The sequence below is a fragment of the Camelus dromedarius genome, chromosome 12 (genome assembly GCF_036321535.1).
Source record: "Camelus dromedarius isolate mCamDro1 chromosome 12, mCamDro1.pat, whole genome shotgun sequence".
Taxonomy (NCBI): Eukaryota; Metazoa; Chordata; class Mammalia; order Artiodactyla; family Camelidae; genus Camelus; species Camelus dromedarius.
Genome location: NC_087447.1, coordinates 9,378,455 through 9,401,791, shown reverse-complemented (window position 1 = coordinate 9,401,791; position 23,337 = coordinate 9,378,455). Strand labels below are relative to the sequence as shown.

Genomic DNA, 23,337 nt, shown 5'->3' with positions numbered 1-23,337 from the left:
GTTTGAGTTATTATTATTGTGGAGTTGGCTCCCCAGAGCCTGCGGGGGTGCTCCCTGGAAGAGGTGATGTGGCCCATGTCCTGGGCTGGCATCCGGGCCCCCAGTCTGCCCGAGAAGTGGGAGGTCAGATGGGGGCAGCTAGAGGGTCCAGGCGGGTGGGAGGGGGCCTGTCACCTCTCGGGCTTGGCAGAGCTGCCGGCTCCCATCTGCAGAGGGGCGGCCCGCCCTCCGTGAGTTGGCTGGGAGACCTTGGAGCCGAGGAGTGCGTGTTCTCCAAACATCTTGTTCATGGCAGATGGCAGCCACAACTCCCTTTCTCCCTGCAGTTCCGGTTGCACTTCCCTTCCCTGGGCTCACCCTCCTGTTAACTTTGGTTTCTGCTTTTGGAGATGGGGAGGCAGCCTACAGCCCCCAAAGCCGCCTCTGACTGTGGTGAAGCTCAGTGCTCAGAGTGTGGACAGTGTCCAAGGGAGAAGATACCACCAGCCCCCATCTGCTTTGTAAGGGAAGCTGTCTAAGTCTCTTTGGCCAATCAGGCCAACAGCGATCTCAGAGGAACCAGGGCCTAGGCCTGGTTTAACATTTTTGGAGCAGCTGCTAGGCACTGTCTGGGTGCCAAGGACACAGGCAGAAGGTTCAGTCCTGCCCTCTAGGAGCTCCTAGTCTAGTGGGGAACCAGGGCACCTGGCTGGGGTGGATGGAAGGGCGCTGCTCAGGTCGGCAGGTTTCACAGAGGAGGTGGTGTTCAGGCTAAGTCCTGGCAGGCTGAGGAATTCCCAGGAGAACAGGACTAGAAAAGACAACTTGTGCAGTGAGAACAGGCTATGCAAAGGCACAGGGGCAGGAAAAGCTCTGACTCTGCAGAGCGCTCAACCATGGCAAGTAGTAGAGCAGATAAAGGCCAGGCTGCCTCATCGGCATGTGCTCTGCAACCCCAGGGTGTGGTCTGCGAGGAGGAGTAAACAGTACCCCTCTGGCCACTTGTGGGGCGGGGCCAGCCTGGAACAGAAGCCCTGTGTAGGGGCCAGGGGGCCCTAGGCAGCTGGAGGGGATTCTGGAATCTGGCTTATGGCTGCCCTGGGCTTGGGGCCAGCAGGAAGGAGCATCCCCTGCTGGTGGAGCCACAGGTCAGAAGTCTCCACAGGGGGCCTAGGCCAGGGGAACACCGACGAATATACTGCTGAAGGTTGTGGTGCCTGAACTTCCACGGTGCTGTCCCTTATTCTGTGACAGCCTCGGCTCCACCCCACATCTACATGGCACTGGCTAGAGCATCCATGAATCTAGACCCTCGTCTACGCTAAACTCTGTGTTAAGTGCTCCCACTCGGGCCTCCTCCCATTTAACCTTTACAAGAGCCACACGTGGCCATCACTCCAAGGTCCTGAGACTTGTTCAGAGTAACCCAGCCAAGCAGAAGCTCCAGGCCCAAGGCAGCCTGACCCTCCCCGCACACCGCCTGCTAGGTTATGTACCTTGTCCCCTGGAGAAGGCTCGGTGTGTGGGGTAGGGTGGGGGTGGCCTACAGTGTTTACTTTTCCCAGCCCTGCGTTTGCTGTGCCTCCAGCACCTGGCTGACTGTTTGCCCAAGGATTTGCCCTCCAGGAAGATGGGTGAGGCCGGGCAAGGGTGGCAAGCAAGTGGTCCACTGCTTCTGGGCTTCCAGCTTTTGTGTAACTGAGAAGGGCCACATTGCCCATAAGTGCCACGCTCTGCAGTGCCTGGCCTCGCCCACGCAGAGCATGTGACTTTACAGAGCTGGCCCTGGCATGCCTGGCATGCCAGGGCTGCAGTGGCAGCAGCAGCTGGATGGTCAGCAGGGAGCGGGAGAGGTCCCCAGAGCCCTGGCATCAGGGTGCTGGCCCCAGGGTGTGGAGGCGAAGGGCAGCATCAATGGGACTTTGTGTGGCCAGGGGCAGAGGAGCACGTGGCCCAAGCCAGGAGTATCCTGCCAGACACATCTGCCCCTTTCTTTCCTGGGGTTGCCATGCCTGCCCGCAGCTCCCGCCCTCCCTCCCAGCAAGGAGAGAGCCTGCCTTGATTCAGCCAGTCTCTGCCCTGCTCTCACCTCCTTTCAGATGAATCAGCCCCAGGAACTTGATGATTTCTTCCCCGGCCCTGGGCCCGCCCCTCCGCCTGCCCTCCTGAGAGTGGCCTTCCAGCATCCTCTTCCTGGTCTGCCTGAGCTCACCCCTGCATGGGCAGTCATTGACCAGGGAATGTGCTGGTGGCTTCTTGAGGCCACAGGCCTGGTCCTTGGTTCCAAAGGGAATAGATTAGGTAAACAGAGGCTGGGTGGGTCTGGTGTCTCTCTGAAGCTGAGACCCCAGGGAGAGGCCTGCATTAGCTGGGCAGGGAGTCCATGCCTCCCTCCCTGCAGTCCTGCCTATGGCCAGCCTCGCGCCACCCCAGGGTGTCCACCTTGCTTTGGGCTGTGGCCTTTAGCAAGCCCACTGCTCTGGCCTGTGGTCCTCCCAGCACTTGGTCCTATCAGACAAGCTGTGAGGACAAGCAGGCCGTTACCAAGAGACTGTGCTGCACCCTCCACTGGCAGAGCTCTGTCCACAGAGGGCAGCCAGCCCTTTGGGAGCTGGCCATGTGCTGGGGCTGGGGAGGCAGCCTGGTCCCTCCACCACTGCCTCTTAGCTGGGGAGCAGGACTGACATGGAAGGGGGAGTGCTAGTCTCCTGAGTCCAGTGGGCACCAGGCCCTGAACAGCCCTCTCTCCTGCTGCTGGTCAGGGATGGGTGCCCGCCTGGAGACAGACACAGAGTCTGCAAGCTCAGGCGGCATTGCAAACAGCCCCATCCTCAGGTCTTTTGTCCACAACTCTGCTCCCCCAGGAGAATGACGAGCCATAAAGCACGTCGAGCCCGCAAGGCCCAGTGCCGAGCGCTCGACCATCACCCCCGTGGTAACGCCATAAGGCCGGTACCCTCGCAGTCCCCATTTGCAGGTCGTACTTTAACCAGTGTCACTCAGATCTCATTTCTCCCCATTTGACAGGAATCAGGGCTTCAAGAGGTTGTGACTTGCCCACACTTATTAGCGGCCGAGCCCAGTACCAAGTCTGGATTCTGTGACACTGAGCCCCATGCATCTCCTACTCTGCCCCTGACCCAAACCGAAGTACGCATAAATGAGCACATTGATACCTAATTCATCCCACGTTGGGTCTGACTCTTTCTCTGAGGAGCTCTGAGCACCTCCCAGACGTGCTCTCGTGTCCTCCCAAGGCCCAGAAGAGCTGAGAGGAGGCTGGGTGCAGAGGGTGGGGAAAGGGCCATCCAGAGTGGACCACAGCCCTCGAAACCAGCCCTCCCACCTTCCCTCCGCCCTCTGCCTCTGGTGGGGAGATGCTGGGGCCGGGGGTGTGTCTCCGGGTGGGCCTGCCCACTGCCTCCGGTCTCCCAGCTGTGCAGGTGTGAGCCAGGAGGAGGACGCTGGGAGAATCCTGACGAGGCCCCACGGGGGCGGGGATGTCAAAGCCCAGGGCTGTGTCTTCAAGGGAAGTAATCATATTGTGAAGCTTTTTATAGTGCTTTCCTTCTAAGAAGCCTCCGCTATGTCTTGTGTGTTCTCCTCACATTCCCAGGAAGTTGGCAGAGAGCAGATCAGGGTCACAGGGAGGAGGCGGGACAAGGATCTGAGGGTAGGCCCTTTACCAAGTCGTTTGTGTTCCCCCAGCAGCCAGGGGGCAGCCACTGTTCCCGTGTCCATTGTCTGGAGAGGGATGAGGCTTTGCAGCTCCGAGGTCACAGGCAAGTCACTGACGGCTTAGGTTTTGTCCTTGGTTTTGACTGACTTAAAACCCTGGGTGTAGAATGGTCATTCCTGGTCCATCTCCCTCCCAGGGTGGCCATGATGTAGTGTTATCGGTATTTCTGCATCTTCCATGGGATTGTGTTCCCCATCCGGGGGCTGAAGCCCCTTGGCAGCTGAGTGTTCAGGAGGAGTAAAAATACAAGTCCTGGGGAAACGGAAGACATCCAGTCCAGCCCCGTACATTTGGGTGAGACACTAGGCTCTAAGAGGGAAGTCATTCCCCTGGTGCTCCCTTTCCTTCTTGTTAACAGCGGCCCCGGGATCCTGGTGAGCCCCTCAGGATGTTGCTGGGAGGGGACTCGAGTACCCACTGCATCCTGAGAGCATGGCCTGCGGTGCCCTCCCTGTGGATGTGCATCCTGCCTCCAGGCACAGGCTTTGTGGAGGTGGACACCACAAGCCTCCCTCCCACGGATGCCCAGGGGAGCAGGCTCGTCAGTGCTGTAGAGCCTCCCAGGCAGAAGGACCTCTGGGATAACTGGCCATGGTCCTGGCCCTGCTGCTCGCCGGGTCACCCAAGGCAAATCACCAACACCCCCTCCCACCAGTTTATGCATCAGTGAAAGTTGCCACTTTTCTCCCCTGCCTCACCCACAGCGTGGTCGTCGGGCACCAGTGGAGCCTGCCTGTGGTTGCTGCTGCAGGAGAGCAGTCTGGGCCCGAGCTGGGATTCCGAGCACGCAGCCAGTGTGGTGCGGAAAGAGTTGGGGCTGGGAGTCAGGAGCCTGGGTTCTGGGCTTGTCTCTGCACCGGCTGCCACAGGCTGTGCTCACACATGGCTCCTGCCACTGCCAGGCCCTTTGCTGGGTGCTGGGGACATAGCAGGGAAGAAGACAGGTGAGGGCCCTGCCGGAGAGCCACTCCCTGAGGGGGTAGGAGGGGACAGAGAGTAAATAAGTTAACAGATGAATAAACTAGAGAGGGTTAGGTGGTGGAAAGCGATGAGATGAAAATAAAGTAATAATGTGATGGAGAGGCTCTGGGGCTTCCTGGGATTGGACAGGAGTCCCAGAGGAGGGATGGAGCTAGGATCTGAATGATGGAGGTGGGGGGCCATGCAGAGATGGGGAGCAAGGATCGTGTCCAGGCAAGAGCTTGGGCTTTGAGCCAGGACACACTCGGGTATTTGAGGGACAGAGACACGGCCGAGTGCCTGGGGATAGTGAGCAAGGGTGGTGAGGGCGGGCCAGCTGGCCGGCAGAAAAAGAAGTACATTTTCTAAGTATAATGAGCTCTGTGGAGTGACTGGAAATGGCGGGTGGGTGGGTGACCAGCCGACAGAGACCGCCTCTCTCTGAGCCTCCATCTCTCCTTCTGTGTGGGGTTTGCATCAGGTCTGAGCTCTCGTCCATCCAGGTTAAGGCCCCCTCTGCATGGCTGTATTTGTGGCCAGAGCTGGTGACAGGAAAAGTAAGGAGTTCAGCATTCAGGGGGCAATGCCTCCAACCTCAGGCTCATCGTGGGGAACCCTCAGCTGTGGAGCAAAGCCCAAGGACTGCCCTTGAATGGGTGCCTGCTGCACACCTGGGCCGAGCTGAAACTTTGGGGTGTGCGTTGCTGTTCGAGTGGGACAGGCTGCCCCAGGCCTCCATTCTCTCGGTGTTCCTCCAGGATTGGAGGAACCAGGGCGTAGTCCATCCTTCCCCGCCTGCAGGAAGACTCCCCGCCTGCAGGCAGACACTGAGCAGGAAGTGCTCCAGAGCCTGCTGGCCCCGGAGCCAAGATCACTGGGTGTCTTGGGGCTCCAGGGGCAGATGCAGTGCCCTTCCCTCTGCCTGTCTGGTTACACGGCCATCAGGCTGGGTCATCCTCCAATGCCAGCGCCCCATCCTATCTGTCACCGTTGTCTGCTGCACCTCAATCTGGCCCCCACTCCTTTCTACCCTTGTGCCCGCCTTGGCCCAGAGTTTCCCAGGATAAAGCTCAGACTCCTGGGCCTGGCTCACCGACCCCACCAGCCCCTCCTCCTCGGCCCTCACCTCTGCTCCTGTCTGGCTAGTCTGGTCTTTTCTCTGTCCTCTGTGGTGCTCACACGGGCCTCTTCCAAGTTCTTCCCCTCGCTGCCCTCTTTTTGTGGCCTTGTTACTCCAGCTTATTTTTCAGACCTCAGTTCTTAAGGCAGCTGCCCCTCACCTCCCTGCTCAGGCTCTGACAGGACCCCTCTTCGGAGCACACGTTGGAGAAATTTATGCCGTCATATGTGAAGATTGGTTTGAAGCCTCTTTTTCCTTCTGGCCTGTGGGTTCCTTGAGGGCTGGCCCGACCTGAGTTTTATTTATTGCTGGGGCCCTCTGGCACACAGTAGGTACTCTGATTATGTGTTGGACAGGTGGAGAATGGCTGCATGTGTGAATTTAATTTCTACTTGGTTTCACCTGTGTTCACACCCCAGGCCCCACCCCTGGAGCTGTTCCCAGCCTTCTCTCCCCTCACGCCCTGGTGCCGCCCTAAGCCAGAGTCTGGAACCAAACCCTGGCCCCGTGTGAGGGATGGTGTCCTCACAACTGCCAGGCCTGGGGCCACCTCGTGCCCTGGGCCCCTAGGTCAGCCAGACCTGGGGTTTGGGGCCTGGGCCTGCCTGGGGTCTCTCGAGGACTGAAGGGCTGACTCAGACACGTGCCACCGACTGGAAGAAAGGAGTATGCTCGGCCAGCTTGGAGGTCAGGTGGAATTGCCAAGGAACCATGGACTGAGGAGGGGGGCTTTGGAGCCCTTGCGTCTAAGCTTGAGGCTCGAGGCTGTGGTGGGTGGTCCTGGGCCGCACACCGTGTCTCCTCTGCAGGCCGGCCAGACCTTTGCTCTCCAAGGACTTGACGTCCTCAGTGCTGCCGCCAAGATGGTAGAGAGGACGGTGGTGGGACACCCAGGGTTTGGCAGCCTCAACTGTCTCCCTCAGTGTCAGGGTCTTCCTAGCCCTGGCCAGGGCCCTGCTCATGGTGGGGGTGGGCTCTCAGGTCACAAGGACATTCTGGTCAGGCAGGCTGCATCTGACACTGGCAGGGAGGGGCACCCAGGAGGCCCCAGAGCCCACAATTCTAGGTCACCTCCTGCAACATCCAGAGGCAGGAGAGGTATTTATAGCAGCCAGTGGCCACCAAGGGTGGGGCAGTCAGCAGGAGCTATGACGCAGGCTGCCCCCCTCAGGTCCCCTGCTCTTGCCGACTCCCTCACCGCCACCCCCCACTCCAGAGCCTTCCTGGACAAGCAGTGAAGGGCTGGGCCTGCTGAGGGAGCAGGCATTGACACTCTCCTTCCCAAGCCCCAGAGGAGATAAGGTGCCACTTTCTGCCTGGCAGAAGCCTCGGCCTCACCCGGTCTGGCCAGGACCCTGTCTGTCTCCTGGGCCCCAGGTGGGCATCCCATTAGCACTCAGTGCCCGGCACTGCTAGTCTCTCTCGATGGCGCTGTCAGCTCCTGTTGAAAGGTTCATCCCCTGGAGTCAGACACAGCTTTGCCGACCTCCCCAGGGCTGGCAGGGTCCATGGAAGGCCTGCCTCATCCCTCCTGGTAGCAGGCAGTTAATGAAGCCGCGGGCACCTGCCCTAGGTCGACTGGGAGGAGGTCCTGCCAAATGTCCATTACCTCCCTTCTGTGACCTTTTAAGTGGTCATGGAGTACCACTCAGGGCTGGAAGGTCAGGCAGCAGTCTAGCCCACAGTCACCAGGGAGCTGCCACACCCCGGGAGCTGGCCAGGAAGCAGAGGCCACAGAAGTGTTGGTGTGTTGAGGCTGGGGCCCTGGCCCTGAGGATGAGTCCTCTGGGAGGGAAAGTGATACCAAAGTCCGGAGTCCAAGGTCGGGCCCTGCCCTCTCCGAGCCTTTACCTACCCAGATCCGAAGCCAGCCCTTTGGTCCCGCCTGGGCATGAAGAGTGAGAAGGCTGATGTTTACGAGGTGCCTGGTGAGGTTGCCCCCACTGTGGAGGCCATTGCTCCCCATTTCTAGTCTGTGTTGCCCTGAGCCTCTGGGCCCATCCCCCAGACCTGAAGCAAAGCCTGGGGAGTCCAGGGTTTCCTTCCTAGGAGCCTCAGTGTAACAGAGAAGGCGAGGCAAAGCACCAAGAGCCTGCAGGAAGGTGGGCCGAGACGGATCAGTCATGGGCCGACCAACCAGGACTGGGGCTCAAGGCCAACTGGGACGGGCCCGAGCTCTGCCAGGGAGAGGGCCATTCCTTTGATGAGCAGGAGACGGGCTTGCCCACTGACAGCGATGGAGGTGGGCGGTTGGTCGAGAGCTTTATAGCTAATGGTTGGGAGTTTTAATCTTACATAAAGAGCATTTAGGAGCCATAATGCACTTTTGAGGAGGGGGTTGATTTAATTAAAACTAAGCAGGTGTGTGTGTAGCTAATGCCACCAAGCAACCCGTCTGTGCTGGACCCGGCGCTCAGCACTTCACAACTTTGAACTCACTTTGTCTTCACAGCAGCCCCACGAGGGAGGCGCTGTCATCACCATCCCCGTTTCACTGAGGAGGAGGAAGTGGTGGTTGATTTGTCCCGGGCGGTGGCTCCTGCGCTTGACTTTGAAGATCATGGCTCAGTGCACGTCTGCGTGGACAGAGGCACTAGGACAAAAGCTGGGTGTAGCCCTGCTCTCGTCCAGTGGCAGGGGGCCTTCGGAGCCCCCACCCCCACCCGGAGGCCTGTGGGCACGTGCTTGGTCCAGCTTGTCGTGCCCAGGGCGGTTTCTAGGGAGTGAGGGGGACTGTAGAAGTCTCTGAGCACCTGGTCAGTGTTTTTTGTGGCTTAGTCCAGGCAGACACATAGGATGGTCCAGTTAGCTTGGGCTCCTGGATGGACCTCCCCGGCTCTCAGCCATCCTGCACTGAAACAGCAAGTAGAACTAAAAGTCAGGGCCAGAAAGGACCTGAGAGTTCCTTCTGTCCAGGACCTCTCAAACATTTTTAAGCACTGAGATTGTTTAGTTCAAATACAATGTTACAAGGAGCCCCAACGTGTAAAACAGCTTAAAGTACTCTGACCAGCATAGCCTGCAAGCCCCAGCCTGCTGTGACCACCTCCCCTGAGCTGGAGGTGCCTGAGGGTTTCCAGAAACCCACTTGGGAGAGCACTGCCATCCACTCACTGGGCACGGGAGAGGAGGGCCACCGAGGGCCGGGGTCTGGACCACAGCCTGGGCGCCGTGGGGAGTAGCACCTCCTGCTGCCAGCAGTGCTCTGAGGGGCAAGGGATGCTGGCCCTCCGGCCGCACAGGAACTCTGCAGACCTCCTCCCCTGGGAAAGAGCTCATGTTACGAAGTCACTCGATCCCTTCCTGCTTCTGCGATGCCCAGGGAATGGTTGAAGCGAAACTCAATAGCCCGAGTGAGGGCCTGTGCCCTAGATGGCCGTGCTGCCCAGGGAGGTGGCCCCTCCGCCCATCCTCCGTGGCCCATGCAGCCTCCTGGAGTCTGGGGAGCCTCTCCCCCTGAGCAGGCCTGAGGAGGTGCGATAGAACCGTGGTGGCACAGGGTATGCTGGGCGCGGGGGTTCCCAGAGGGGAGGTGTCAGGCTAGGTGTGCCCACTTAGCATCCTCATTAGCAGCCTCACTAGGGGGCCCCGAATGAAGTGGAAGGTGCTAATTCCTCTCAGAGGTGTTGCCAGCACCCAGGACAGGGAGTCTCTTCTCGGAAGCTCTGGGAAGCCCAGCTAAAACATTGCAGATGAGCTGCGCGGGGCGGGAGCAGTAGTGGGGGAGGCTCCCGGTAAATGGCTTGTGGGAGAGCAGAGGCCCTGGGGGAGATAAGGGGTGGGGGGCCTGGGAGGACTGCCAGTAGGATGCTGGACTGGGCAAATGGACATGAGTGGTGGGCCTCTGCCCCTCGGGACATCCAGAGTTTGAGCTGGGAAGGGGCCTACAGTGGGACTCCCCGAAACTTAAGACATAGGCAGACGGGGGCATTCCGCAGGAGCACAGATGTGTCCTTGAGCCAGAGCTCCTCATTCCCAGCTGATCCATGGGATCATGAGTCCGTCTCAGTGGTTCGTTGTGGGTTAAGGAGGCAGGGCCAGTGAAGCCTCAGCCTGGGCAAGTGGGGCTCCTAGGAGATGCTGCCATTCCTGCTGGAAAAGGTAGGTCAGGGTATTAGGTAGGTCGACAAGGGTGACGGCAGGCGTGGGTCAGCCCGGTGGCCAGGGGTAGGGAGCAGGGTCTTTCTGTATGGGAGGCTTGAATTAGCTCACAGGGAGATCTGGGCCCTGCCACGCCTCGAGGGTAGGGACTCAGGCAGTGAGGAGTCTAAGCACCCTCAGGAGAGATGCTGGATAGATAATAATGACAGCCACTGTTACTTTCCATGAGCCGAGGGCTTTATATGTGTTGTCCCATTTACTCCTCACGACTCCCTGTGAAGCGGGTACCTCCATTATCCTCTTTTGCAGATGAGGAGACTGACACTCAGAAAAGTGAAGGTCACAGACAGCTAGAAGTGACAGATCTGAGATTCAGATTCGGGGCTGTCCTCCAGGGCTGGAGGGAAGGGGTAAAGATATTACAGAGCACAAAGAGGGGATGTGAGAAGACCACAGGGCCTGAATAGAAACAGCCCTGGGATGGGTGCCTGCATCCATCCACAGACAGACAGGAGGAAAGGGCCAGGGCCTGGGAGACCCGGGCACCAGGCAGTGCCCATCAGGCAGCCAGCAGAGCCCGCCTCTCTGGGCTGCTCCGGGGCACCTCTGCCCCAGGCACCAGAATGAGTGTGGGACAAGGGCCCATCCTTAGTTTCAGAAAAATAAACAGCCTCCAAGGAAGAATTCAGAAATAAAACTTGACCTTACCAGAGGGGAACTTCTTCCGCTATTGGAAGCAGGTCCGTTCCAGCCCAGTGAGCCCTGGCGTCAACCCCCTGGAGGAGAGGACCAGGGAGGGCAGTAGGGTGGGAGGAGGGCCTGGCCTGACTGCTCGTGAGGGTCCTGCCACTTCCTGGGCCCTCCCACCTCATCTCCCAGCAGCCAGCCGCCCTCCCAAAACAACTAGCAGGAAACGAAAGGCCTCAATTGATTCCCAGGGAGTTGGCTGGTGTCAGTGACAGGGCCCGTGGCAGATGGCAAGTTTTGCTTGTTGTAGACGAGTGGAAAATAATTAGCTTGAGAACGAGAAGCTGGAGCCTCTGTGATAAATGGAGCCCTGACAAGGGCTCGTCGGGAGGGGCTGAGAGCACAGACTGGAGCCTCACGGCCTGGCTCTGTCGCTCACTAGCTGAGTGACTTAGGGAAAGTTACTTTACTTCTCCGGGCCTGTTTCCTCATCCGTAAAATGATAACATTTACCTCATAGGGTTGTTAAAAGAATGACGTTAAAGTGGGTAACATCTGAGAATTGCTCTTTACTATATGTAATAAATGCTATGTAAGAATTTTTTAAAAAATAACAGGTGATAGAATAATTGTTGGAGCTGTTTCTGCGTCCAGCCCAGCATGGCATCCAGCAGTTGGAGCCATTCCTTTTCATCCTCTTCCTCAAACTCTCTGCCTGGCCCTGAGATTGCTCTTCCATGGGGAGGGGCTCTGGCCATCAAGCCTGTCGATGTGGAGAGAACACAGCAGAAAGTTGTGGCTTCAGAGCCAGACTTGGCATCTCACTCATTGGGTTGTTTAACCTCAGAGCCTCAGTTTCCCCATCTGTGACATGAGACCAGCTGTACCCACCTTCAGGCTTGTAGTGAGGGGCGTAGGAGGCACCTCCCCTGGTCCTTCAAAGTGGCCCTGGCTGGGAGGGCGGGGAAGGTGCTTGTGAGTCTGAGACCCTGGGGGCGGAGGGGAGTGGCCGTGGCGTCCCCCTCCTGCCCCCGGCCACATCAGGCACACTGTTTCAGTCCCTGGGCCTGGGTGCGTGAGGAACCCAGCCTCAGCCCTGGGCAGACTCAGCTCTGCCTTCTGCTCCTGCACAGCTGACATGTGAAAAGCAACAGCTTTCAGGCCCCTAGCTTGGGTTGTGCACACCCGGGCACAGGCTGGCAGTGCACGTGGCCCCCAACCCACGCGTGTGCTCTCTCTGTCGCCTCCCTCGCCGCCCTTCCCCTTCCTGTGGTCCTGAAGACCAGCCTCTGTGTGGGGCCACAGGCCAGGGAAGGAGAAGGGACTTGCCCGGTGGAAGGAACATGTGGGTCTTTGTGTCTGTGTGCGTGGGAATGAGGACCCGGACTGATGGGCAGAGATTTTTTCTTTTCAAGTAACTCAAGGAGGCTGCTTTGAAATCCCAGCCCTGCCCTGTCCTTGTCGTGGGATCTTCGGGCATTGTGCCTCTCTGACCTTGGTCTCTTCATCTGTAAAGCTGGGGTAATGCCCCTATGACCTAATGAGGCTTCTAGCTCTGGGCCCACAGCCCCCTCACTTTCAGGCAGCCCGTGGTACTCCCCTGGGCTCAGTCTTCCTCATCTGCAGAGTGGGGTCGATATCCGCAGTCTCCCCGTGGTGGCGTGGCCACAAGCCTGGAGCCAGAGGAAGACCCACAGAGCTCTTTGTGATCCCTAACGCCATGGCTCTTCATTCCATAGGGGGCATCAGAAGCCTGCTCCTGGGTTCAAAGACAGGCATTTAGCTGAATCCTGCTCCTCAGAAGCAGTTGTTAAGACACAGGCCCTGGAACTAGGCTGTGTGACCTGGGGCAATTCACTTCACCTCATCTGTAAAATATAGTAATAGCAGTGCCTGCCTCACAGAGTTATTATAAGGATTAAGTGAGTTATGTTTGCAAAGGGCTCAGATGAGGCCCAGGATGTGGTAGGTAACTGACAGGTGCTAGAGGACTTAAGGTGGGCTGAGCTGGGACCGCCCTGCAGCCTCTTGAAGTGATTCTGGTTACTATGTGTTGATCCCCTCCCTCTGTGGGTGCTCCCTCATATAAGCCTCACCAGCCAGCAGGGAGGCTAACTAGCTCTGTAGCCACACATCTGAGAAGTGGAGGGGCCAGGATTTGACCACCCCTGGAGCCAGTGCTCTGGGCATGACTTAAGAGGGCGGGCGCTGTCTGCCAGCCCACTTAGGCCAGAAGGGAGCCCGTTCGTGAGCCCACCCCAGCTAAGACGGAGTGTCTGGGGCCAGCACTCGCCCTGCAGGCTGCCTGGGGCCCAGCCTCACTGCAGTCAGGCCCCCAAGTCAGATACCCACCTCAGGAAGACAAGCTCCAGTGCCCAACACAGAAACACTTGGAACCAGACAGACCCCAAGGGCCTAGCTAGCAGCAGTTTCCTCTCACTGTGTTTGGAACACATTCTAATTTCAAAGCCCTTTCACGCAAGGAATCCCACTCATTATAGGAAAGGGAGTCCTGGGCCCTCTCCTCAGGACCCCAAAGACCACAGCACCTTGGGGAACTAAAAGAGTCCTTACAGACTGCCTGATTTCCCTTTTTACTTTGGCCACCAGGAAGCATGGTTTTACATGATAGTTTTACATGTAGCTCCTGTGGGGGCCGTTGTGTCTTGCACATGTGCAACCATTTCCCCAATCTTCTATTTTAATGTACTTAGTTTTTGTTCTGAAGATTTTACATTTATATTCCACCTTTTCATTGTTTGTGGTTCCCGTATAGGCACATGCAGCTGTTGCTGATACAAGTAAATATTAACAAATACAAAAATACTAGCCTCCCCTTAGTCCAGGTTCCTCATTCTTCAGGAGAGGCAACCAAGGCCTGAAGGGGTGGTGAATTTCTGGCCTGGGGATGCTGCCCTGGGTCTGGGACTGGCAGCTTGAGGATGTGGCTGGACCTGGCCTGGTCACCAGCCTCAACAGGCAGGGCTAAACGGGGTCCAGGGAAGGTGGGCCTGGGGCTGAGGTCTCCTCTCCTTTGCCAGCCCGGCTGCGGAGCAGTGGGGCCCCCACCCACTGGGAGGTGGAGAGGTAGCCACAGATGACTCTGCCTGAAACCGTTCAGGTGATTGATGCCTTCTTGTGGATTGGTTGCCAGTGAGGGAGGTCATGTGGATTTTGCCAGCTTCCAAGGGGGTTATGCATCAAGAGTGTGAAAGAGAAGATCTCAGCCCAGGCTCCCCGGGGATACACTCTGTTAATGGGACTGTCTCTTGGGGAGTTCAAGAAGGGCATGCTGTGAGGTGGGAGAAGGGATGCGCTGGCTTGGGAACTCTGGGACAGTGTGTCTAGCACCTGCTGGGATGGACAGATAGGGAAAGCTGGAGTCTCTGGGGCCTTTCTGAACCTCAGTTTTCTTACCCATAAAAGGGGGCTCCAGGACTGTTTGCATGGCCCCTTCTAACCCTGACATTCCTGCATTAAGTGTGGGCTTTGGATAGCACTGGACTCCTGCCTGCTCAGCCTCCTGCTCCTTGGAAGCTGCGGGGCAGAGTCTCTGAGCCCCAGCCTCCTCATTCTTCAATAGAAATCATAGTGGAAGAGCTACATTCACCGAGTACCTACTCTGTGATAGGTGTGGGCTTAAGTGTGTGACTCATTTAACCCTGTGACAATTCTGAGCTAGGTACTGTTCTTAGCCCCATTTTAGAAATAAGGAACTGAGCGGCACAGAGAGGTTAAATAACTTGTCCAAGGTCACACAGCCAGTAAGTGCAGGGCTAGGACCTAGACACAGCCTGATTTTTAGAGCATGTGGATTGAGGGTGACGCTGTCACCCTGCATCGTTGCTGTGAGGCTGGCAGGTGGACTTGGAACAAGGGAGGTGCTCGCCAATGTCAGATGTATCCCTGTGGCCTGGGTCTGGTTGTCATCCCTTCCTCCAGGCTCAACTTCCAGCCCATCCTTGGGCCTGGATGCACAAGGCCACCCCTGCCAGGTGGGACACCTCATGAACTGACCTAGAGGCTGGAGGTGACACTGGATGGGCCTCCTATATCACGTCATCCTTTCCCTGTGATTCAGCCTGATTCTGGTGCCCTGGCCCCACTGCCAGCAAGCAGGGTGACCTCCTGTCTCCCACTAGCCCTGAGCTGGAACTTTCTGTGACCTCCCTTCCCTGAAAGCTCTCAGCACTGACCTGCTGGGACCTACTGCCAAGGGCACTTCTCCCTGAAGCCTGCTCCCAGGGCCAAGCCCAAGGGGACCTTAGGATCAGGGGGAGAAGGCCCAGCCCTGGCTCTTTAAATAGCAGCCCCCCAAGGCCCATGGCAGGGGAAGGTTACCCTGTCAGGGCTTTGATCTGCCCAGGCCAGCCCTTTCTGATTAGCTGGAGCCAATCATGCAATCAGCAACACCTGCCCAAACCCCAGCGCCCATCCCAGATCACCCTGCCATGAAGTCCGCAGAAGCCCCGTTGATATGATGGCCCCCACGAGGAGAGGCCTGGGGTCCGCCGGGACCTATGCAGATCTCTGTGACATCATCCCAGTCAGCTCTTGCTGCAGCCTTCTGAGGGAGTGGTGTTGTCCCCATTTTGCAGCTGAGGAAAAAGCCCTAGAGTACTTAAGATAGCCAGAGAAGCTGGTCCTCTGAGAGCGGCCAGGGAGCGTGGGGGCGGGGTGGGTAACATTTCCCCAAGAGGGAAGGATTTGAGCTAGGAGAGGAAGGAACCATGTCTCCAGTCTTATGACAGCTGCTTCAGGGGGATGGAGTGGTGGTTTGTGGGGACCGGGGCTGCTGCGGGGGCGGGGGGGGGCCCTATGCTTACACTCCAGGGCAAGAGAGTGGGTGTGAAGATCAGCAGCACTGCAAGACCCCGGCCCTCCAGGACTCTCGGCTGAGCTGGGGCAGGGATGGGCAGCAAAGAATCAGTAAGTTTACACTAATACAATGTGCCCAAGGCTGCCCTGGGGGAGGCATCCAGGGGGCCCATAAGGGAAAAGCCAGTTCTGCGTGAGAAGGGTAGGGGGTGCTGTCAAGGAGGGTTTCAAATAGGTGATGACTTTTGGTTGGCCTCGAAAGATGAGTGGCAGAGGAACTGTGGTAGACAGAGCACAGATTCCAGTGAGGTGTTTTAGGGAGCAGCAGTTTGGTAGGGTCGGGAGGAGGATGGGGCAGTGGGAGAAGGGGCTGGAGTACTTCTCTAGCCAGAAGAAGGCCCTGAGCCTGTCTGTGCCCGGGATCCCCAGGGGATGGGGAGGGTCTTCCTGCTCCCAGACTCAGAGAGGGCAAGGCACTTGCCCAAGGTTGCACAGCCCGCCTACCAGTTACTGAGGCCCTTAGCTACTGCCTGAGAGGTCTGGACTTTACCCTGCAGACCACGGGAGCCATGAAAGGTTTTTAAAGTAGGAATCAGCATGTGCATTTTAGAAAACAATTTTGCATTTTTGGGAAGTGGAACTCAGAATGGTTAATGCTTAACTCAAGGGCCTGAATCACCATCAAGGATACTGGGCTTTGTGGATAGAGGAAGAAAGGGGCCCTGTAGTACCACTCAAGTCACCCCATCCATGTGGGGGGGTGTCCTGGCACCCCAGTCACACCTGCCTGGGCTGGCGGCCCAGCCAGGGCATAGGGAGCGCCCAGCAGTGCCCCTGTTCTCCCCTACTGAAGAGGGATGCCACACCTCCCCTGGGAGTGCCACTGATCTGGGTAGGGAAGCTATGTGCGCCCCCACTGAGGTTGTTGGAGGGCACAGACCCTGTGCCCTGGGGGAGGAGAGCCAGAGGAGGTGCTTTGTGGCAGCCCCAGACCAGGAAATAGCCTCTGCCCTCCCCCATCCTGAGACATTTCCTCCAGATGAAATCACATCCCCAGCAGGGGAACAGGCCCCCATTGTGAAGGGCTGGGGTCTCGAGAGAAAGGGCGTCTTTCAGGCCCTTAAAAATAGCAGCCCTGAGATTTATGAATCTACATGGAATAGAGTGGCCCACTCCCCCAGCAGCAGCACAGGCCCTGTCACCCCCATCCCACACCGTGACCTGGTAGTGACCAGCTGGAGAGTCCTCCAGCCCAGACCAGGGAGGGGCAGCTGATCTGCCGGGTTTATATGCTCTCCCTCTGTTTAGCCCACCAGAGCTAAGACTGTCACTGGCTTTGTCCAGGCCTGTAACGGAGCACCTGGTGGGGTCAGCCCAAGGGATTACCCTGCCACATGATCGAGGTGGGACTGACACTGACCATGGCTGTTGGCTGGTCACTCCCTGAGCTGGGGGGCAGAGGCTGCCACTGGCCGTTTCACTCTGGTGTCTTGACAGACCTTCAGCCACCTCTGCAGGGCCGGGTGCCAGGTTCCCCCTACTTCTCCCACCTGAGAGCAGGGAGGGTGGGGCCGTGTGCACACGTGGTGCTTTGTATGATATTGTGAGGTGGATGGTACGTGTGAACTGTGAGAGTTTTAGCCATTCTAGACTCCAAGAGGTGAAGGGCAGAGGGAGAGGAGGTGGTTGGGAAGGGCTGTCTGTGGAGCATCCCTGAGAACAAGCTCTTCTGGGCTCCTCTGGGACGGCCCTCCCCTTCCTCTGCCGGGGTCTGGCCTGATTAGAGTGGGATGCGGAGCTACAGCACGTTCTGGGACCTTGCAGTCATTTCATTTGTGTGAGGGGCCCCCGAGCCCAACCCAGCATTTTGAGGCAACCTCCGTGGGCCACCTGGAGATGGGGAGGGGCTGTAGGAGCTGGCGGCTGACATACCAGCTGTTGGCAGCTCTGTCCTTCCGCAGCCCTGCTGCCACCCACGGAGCCCCAGCCCCTCCCTTCCCCTCCGTCCTTTCAAACATAGCCAGTGCCGTCAGCCACTTGTCACAGACATACAGCTGGATCCCTAGCCCCCTGTAGTCCCAGACCCCCACCCCCGGACACCCCACCATGCATCTCTGCGCGCGCTCCATCCTTCTCCCGCTTCCCAGAATCCGTGCTCCGACTCCTCCTTGGAAAGAGTGGGATGATGTCACTTCCTGAGGGTGGGGGGAGGAGTAGGCACGACCCCAGCAGGCTAGCCCGCCAGCCCGCCCGCCAGGCCGCCACCTCGCTGGGAGCAGCCTGGCAGCGGCTGGATGAAGTGGCTGCACCAGGGAAAGGGCGACAGAGACGGGCTGGACTGGACGTGCCGGCTGGCCACCAGACCCCAAACCCCCTCGCCCACCCTGAGGGCCATCCCACCGGTCGGGGGAGACTTGGCCACTTCCCAAGTGATGCCGGTCTCCGCAGACACTCTTTTTCCCTGGAGCCGTCACCGGGGAGAGGAGGACTTGCTGTCTACCCTTGGACCAGGTGCCATGTAAGCCTCTGCCAGCCTGGGGGCAGCTGCCCACCAGTGCCCAGCCTCCTGCAGCAGGGGTTCCTCTACACAGTTCAGCTCAGAGCTACTCTAGAGCCCCTCATGGGTGTCTACCCCCGGCCAACACCACTGCCGTTGTTCCTGGGACTCTAGGGTGTGGGGACCGGGGGATTCCTGGGCCCTCCTCCCTGAGCTTGCCTGTGGCTAATTTGAATTCAGCTACTTCAGAGAGTTGGGATCGGGGCAGTGAAGGCTGCATGGCTCAGGGTGGGTGTGGGAGGGATGGTTGCTGAGAGGATGGGATACCCCCAGGGCTTGCCTGCTGCCCTTCTGGCAGAGGGGCTGAGCACCCCAGCCATGCTTTTGAACTTGTGTCTCAGCTATGTCCTTCCTTACCAAGAGGCATTGCTGTGGTTGGGAATTCTGTCTGATGGGTGCAAAATCAAGTCATAGAGTGACTTGATTTCCAGCATTCCAGCAAAGCAAGCAGTGGAAGACCTCATGCAACATATATTTACTGAGTACCTACTATGTGCTGGGAACTCCCATCCCCCATATTTTCCAGCCCCAGGCACGCCCTTATCCCCACCCTCCCCAAGGCCTTCAGCCTTACACCTGCCCTGCTGGCCTCACAGCAGGGGATGACTCAGGCTTGGTCTGGGAAGCCCCCACCTCACCCCAAGGACTGCATGCACTGGGCAGGGGCTCCCCTGATCCCATGGAGGGCGAGGCAAGGATGAACCCAGGTCTTTAATGATGCTGAGAAGTTCCTGTTGGGGTAGCCCCTGGCAGAGCTGATCCCAAGGGGCATGTGCCAATATGGGGGACAGGAGAGTCCTCAGGTAGGGCTGAAGCCAGTGTCTGGCTGCTACAGTTTTTGATGTTGGCTCTGGGGGTGGATCCCGTGGGAGGTGGGTCTGCCCAGAAAGGGTCAGGAAGCCCCTGGGCTGTAGGGCCTGGGGGAGACGCCTGTGCCGCTGGGCACACCCAGCAAGGCATGTGGCGACCCTGGGTGCCGCAGTGGCCTAGGCAGCCACAGGGTCTGCTCTGTCTCAGGAGGTGAGCGCCAGGCCCGCTGAGCCTCCGCAGAGCTGCCAGCCATGCCCGGGATTGTGGTGTTCCGGCGACGCTGGTCAGTGGGCAGCGATGACCTCGTCCTGCCAGCCATCTTCCTCTTCCTCCTGCACACCACATGGTGAGTCTTATGCCCATGTCACAGGCCTGGAAGAAGGCCTTCTGATCATCTGTCCCAACCCCATCATGTGCCCAGCTCCCAGGAGTCGGTGTTGAACCATCCACCGCTTAGGGCGATACCCACATGGAGACCCCACCCGGCCACTGCTGGACCTGACGCCAGCGCTGGGCGGAGCTGCTGTGCTGCCTGCCCACGGCTGGTGGCTGGACTCCCTGCCCTTGCTACCCTGTCCCTGGACACCTGTGTCCTCAGAGGGACTCACTGCCAGGTGAACAGTGGTCCTGTGCCCGGAGCAGTGAGGCCCTCACCTCCCCCGCCGGGAGGTGGGCCGTGGGAGGTGCACAGGCTGCCTGGCTCCGCTCACGTGTGCATTCCCCCAGGTTTGTGATCCTGTCCGTGGTGCTCTTCGGCCTGGTCTACAACCCGAACGAGGCCTGCTCCCTGAACCTGGTGGACCACGGCCGCGGCTACCTGGGCATTTTGCTGAGCTGCATGATTGCAGAGATGGCCATCATCTGGCTGAGCATGCGCGGGGGCATCCTCTACACGGAGCCCCGAGAATCCATGCAGTATGTGCTCTACGTGCGCCTGGGTAAGGGCCACCCACCACGGGTGAGGGGCTGCTCTGGCCTACTCCAACCCTCACCCTCCTCCTGTGCCCAGCATTCACTTAGCCACATGTCATGTGATGGGCCGGGCCCAGCACCAGCACCCAGGTCCAGCACGGAACAGGCAGGTTTATTGGGCTCACTTCTGGACCAGGGGTGGGCGGACTGAGGCCTGAGAGCCAAGTCCAGCCTGCCATCTGTTTGTGTAAATAAAGTTTTATTGGAACCCAGCCATACTCATTCGTTTATGCACTTACCACCTCTGGCTGCTTTTGAACGACCACGGCAGAGCAGAGTAGGGACAGAGAGTATGACCCACAGAATCTAAAACGTTTATTCTCTGGCCCTTTACAGAAGGAGTTTGCTGACCCCTGCTCTAGGCCGTGCACATCTTTGGCTGCTTGTAATCCTTCCCCAAACAGCCCCCCACCTTCCCTGGGAAGCTCCCCAGGGGCCTCAACCAGCTCCTGGAGGGCCGGCCTGTGTTTTCTTCCTGGGCTCGGGTTCAGCCCATCCTCCTGGGCACTCCCAGTGAGCACTCCTCCTGTGCTGAGCCCTTTTCCCATGTTAACTCAGGGAGGAGTCTTTATTGGTCTCATATTGCAGATGAAGAATTTGGGGCCCAGGGAGGTTAATTAGCTCCCTTAAAGTCACACAGCTGGTAAGTGTGCAAATGTCAGAGCTGAGATTTGAACTCAGGTTGTCTGGCTTCAAAGCCTGGGCTCTCACCTGCCACACGGGGCCTGTGGAGCTGGGACTTTTAATGCTGTCCCCTGAGGGGGGCCATCAGTTCTCCCACCCACTTCCCCAAGCCCCATCTCAGCCTGAGTAGGGCATCGTGGGCAGCTGGCTGCTGGGACCCCTTCCTCTTCCTGCCTTGTGCCGGAGGCCTCCTCCTGAAATGAACACTCTGTCACCCTATTCTTGCACAGCCCTGTACCACGGACCTTGTCACTCCCATTTTACAGATGAGGAAACGGAGGCTCAGACAGATTAGGTAACTTGCCTAAGATACATCCGATTCCAGAGTTCGTGGATATAACTAATTCTAATTCCTGAAAGAACAGAAATGCCTCTTCGCCATCGCCTTTGCAGTCACCTTCTTGGGGAGGCATCAGGGGCTTGAAGGTACATGAGCCAGAACAGGTGGTGGGCACCTTACAGCAGAACAGAGTGGTGGTGGGACAGCCATGCCCTCTGGGCCCTCTGTACCAGGAAGCCCGTGAGGGGTTCTGTGAGGGGTCTGGTGACCCTGCTGCCGAGCTGGCCGGGGGCCCTGTGGCAGGAAGGGCCAGGCCAAGGCTCTAGGGCCTTTCCTGGGCAGCCGGCAGCTGTCCTTCAGCCAGGGCTCTGCTCTCCTTGCAGCCATCCTGGTGATCGAGTTTATCTACGCCATCGTGGGCATCGTCTGGCTCACTCAGTACTACACCTCCTGCAACGACCTCACTGCCAAGAACGTCACGCTTGGTATGTTGGTCAGCCCTGGGGTGGAGGGGGTGGGTCAGGTTAGAGAGGGCAGACACTCAGGCCCTGAGAGAGGGAAACAGTTTCTGTGAGGGTGCCGGTAGGTTGGTAGGGTGAGGCTGCAGCCTTCATCCTGTGGTCTGCCATCCCTCATTGGGGGACCCTGGTCTGGGGGGCAGCAGCAGGCACAGAGCTGCCCAGGGCTCTGGAAACCCACAGAGCCATCTTCTCTGTGCCAGGGATGGACCTTGGGGTCACAGCTCAGCCAGGGGACCCCAGGCCTTGCAGCCAAAGGCTGGAGCTAGGGGCTTTGGGGCTTTGCTCTTGGGCCCCAGAAGCAGTTGGGGGTAGGGAGGCCCCAGTGCCCCTTTCTTCAGAGCCAGGGAGGTGTCCCCAGGACCATGACCCTTCACTTCCCAACACTGCCCCCACAGGGATGGTCGTCTGCAATTGGGTGGTCATCCTTAGTGTCTGCATCACTGTCCTCTGCGTCTTCGACCCCACGGGCCGCACCTTCGTCAAGCTGAGGGCCACCAAGAGGAGGCAGCGCAACCTGCGGACCTACAACCTGCGGTCAGTCGGCCGGGCAGGTGGGCCGTCCCCTGGCGGGGTTCGCTGACTGGCGGGTGGAGGCCGGCTCTGTGCCTCCCTCACTGCGTCTCAACCTGTGTGAACCACAGGCGTTGGCCAAAGGCTGACCTCAAGTTTCCTGGTCTATAAACGGGACCACCATGGTTTCTGCCTCATGCTGCCACTGTGAGACTTAACAGGGTGGTTAACATGGTACTCACATGAGGTTCGTGCTCAGCCAGTGGTAGCCTTTGTCATTGTCATCATCATCTTCAGTGCCAATAACAGCACAATGATAGTAACAGTAGGACGCATGTGTACAGCGAGCCGGAAGTGCCTTTATTAACTTGCAGTAACTCCCTAAAGTAGCTGTTAATATCATCCCCATAATACAGATGAAGAAACTGGAGCACAGAGAGGCTCTGTGACTTGCCTGAGGTCACACAGCTGGGAAATGGTGGGGCTGGGATCAAGCCCAGGCAGTCTGGCTTTAGAGCCCTTGCTTTTAACCACTAGGTGAGGCTGCCTCTAGGATTAAGGGGCTGGAGGAGGTTAATCAGGGAGGGCTTCTTGGAGGGAGGAGGTTTGCACAGTGTTTTGGAGAAGGGGAAAGGCTATGCCCTGGTAGAGAAAATGAGACCAGGCATGGGCACAGAGTTCCTGTATATTGAAAAAAGAGAGGGGGAGCTTCCAGGGTGGGTCACCATGACTCCTGTTAATCAAGCTTCTGTTCTGGGTTAGACCCTGCCCTGAGCCCTTTCCATGATCTGTCTGTTTAATCCTTTTGTTAACCCTGGTGTGGTTGTGAGACCCATTCCACAGCTGAGGAGTCCAAGTCCTGGAGAGGCCACCCTGCCCGAGGAGTGCAAGCTCATCTGGCACTCCATCTCCAGCCCAGGGCAGTGGGGTCGGGAGCTCTCAGCCAGGGCAGTGGCTTGCCCAGGGCCCCACCCCATCCTCCTGTACCCCTCTGACTGGTTCCTCTGGGCCCCCCATGTCAGCTTGGCAGTGCAGCCAGAGCCACACCTGGGCCAAGGCTGGCCACCTCCCCACCCCAAATGCCAGACCCCAGAGCCCATTGTTCCCCCCAGTGCAGCTGGCCGCCACCACCCGTCCCATTTTTGCACATTCTGAGCACATGCCCCCCCGACCCAGTTTCTGGGCTCCTGGGGCCCTGGAGAAAAATCTTCCCTCTTCAACTCTGGGTAATTGCCTTTGGGGCCCAGGGCAGCCAGTGCCTTTGCAGTTGGGAGTTGGTGGTGGCTGTCATCTGAATTAGAAAGTTTTCCAGCAGTTCCGGGCCCTGTACGGGTAGTTAAGAAGCCTCAGAGCTCACACGTCCCCACCTGCTGTGGTTTCTCCAGCTCTCAGGTGGGCTTGGGAGGGTAGGCTGGGCCACTGTGACCACCTCTCGGCTGTTCCCCACTCGGCCTCCCTCTGCTCTGAAACCACAGTTCTTCTAACCAGGGAATTTTAAGCCTACCGACCCTTTATCCGCCTCCAGGTTTGGGGATGCGCACAAGCCCTTCTGTCACACTGACGGGTTATTTCAGTTTCTGGGAGTCAGGGAGCCATTTA

General features: G+C 58.3%; 1 protein-coding gene across 5 annotated transcripts in view; it reads left to right on the top strand.

The window, feature by feature from the left end:
• The window catches only part of DAGLA (diacylglycerol lipase alpha), a 60,098-nt gene that overhangs the window by 16,430 nt on the left and 20,331 nt on the right, over positions 1-23,337 (top strand). For 2 of the 5 annotated variants that reach the window (XM_031459484.2, XM_031459482.2), the window contains exons 2-5: positions 18,979-19,117; positions 19,498-19,709; positions 21,091-21,192; positions 21,624-21,762. In XM_031459484.2, the coding sequence (XP_031315344.1) occupies positions 19,023-19,117; positions 19,498-19,709; positions 21,091-21,192; positions 21,624-21,762 (548 nt within the window). In that variant the 5' untranslated portion in view covers positions 18,979-19,022. Of the gene's footprint in view, positions 1-15,486; positions 17,923-18,978; positions 19,118-19,497; positions 19,710-20,693; positions 20,854-21,090; positions 21,193-21,623; positions 21,763-23,337 lie in introns of those variants that run through there. The other 3 variants (XM_031459483.2, XM_064492268.1, XM_031459485.2) reach the window with 3 other exon arrangements.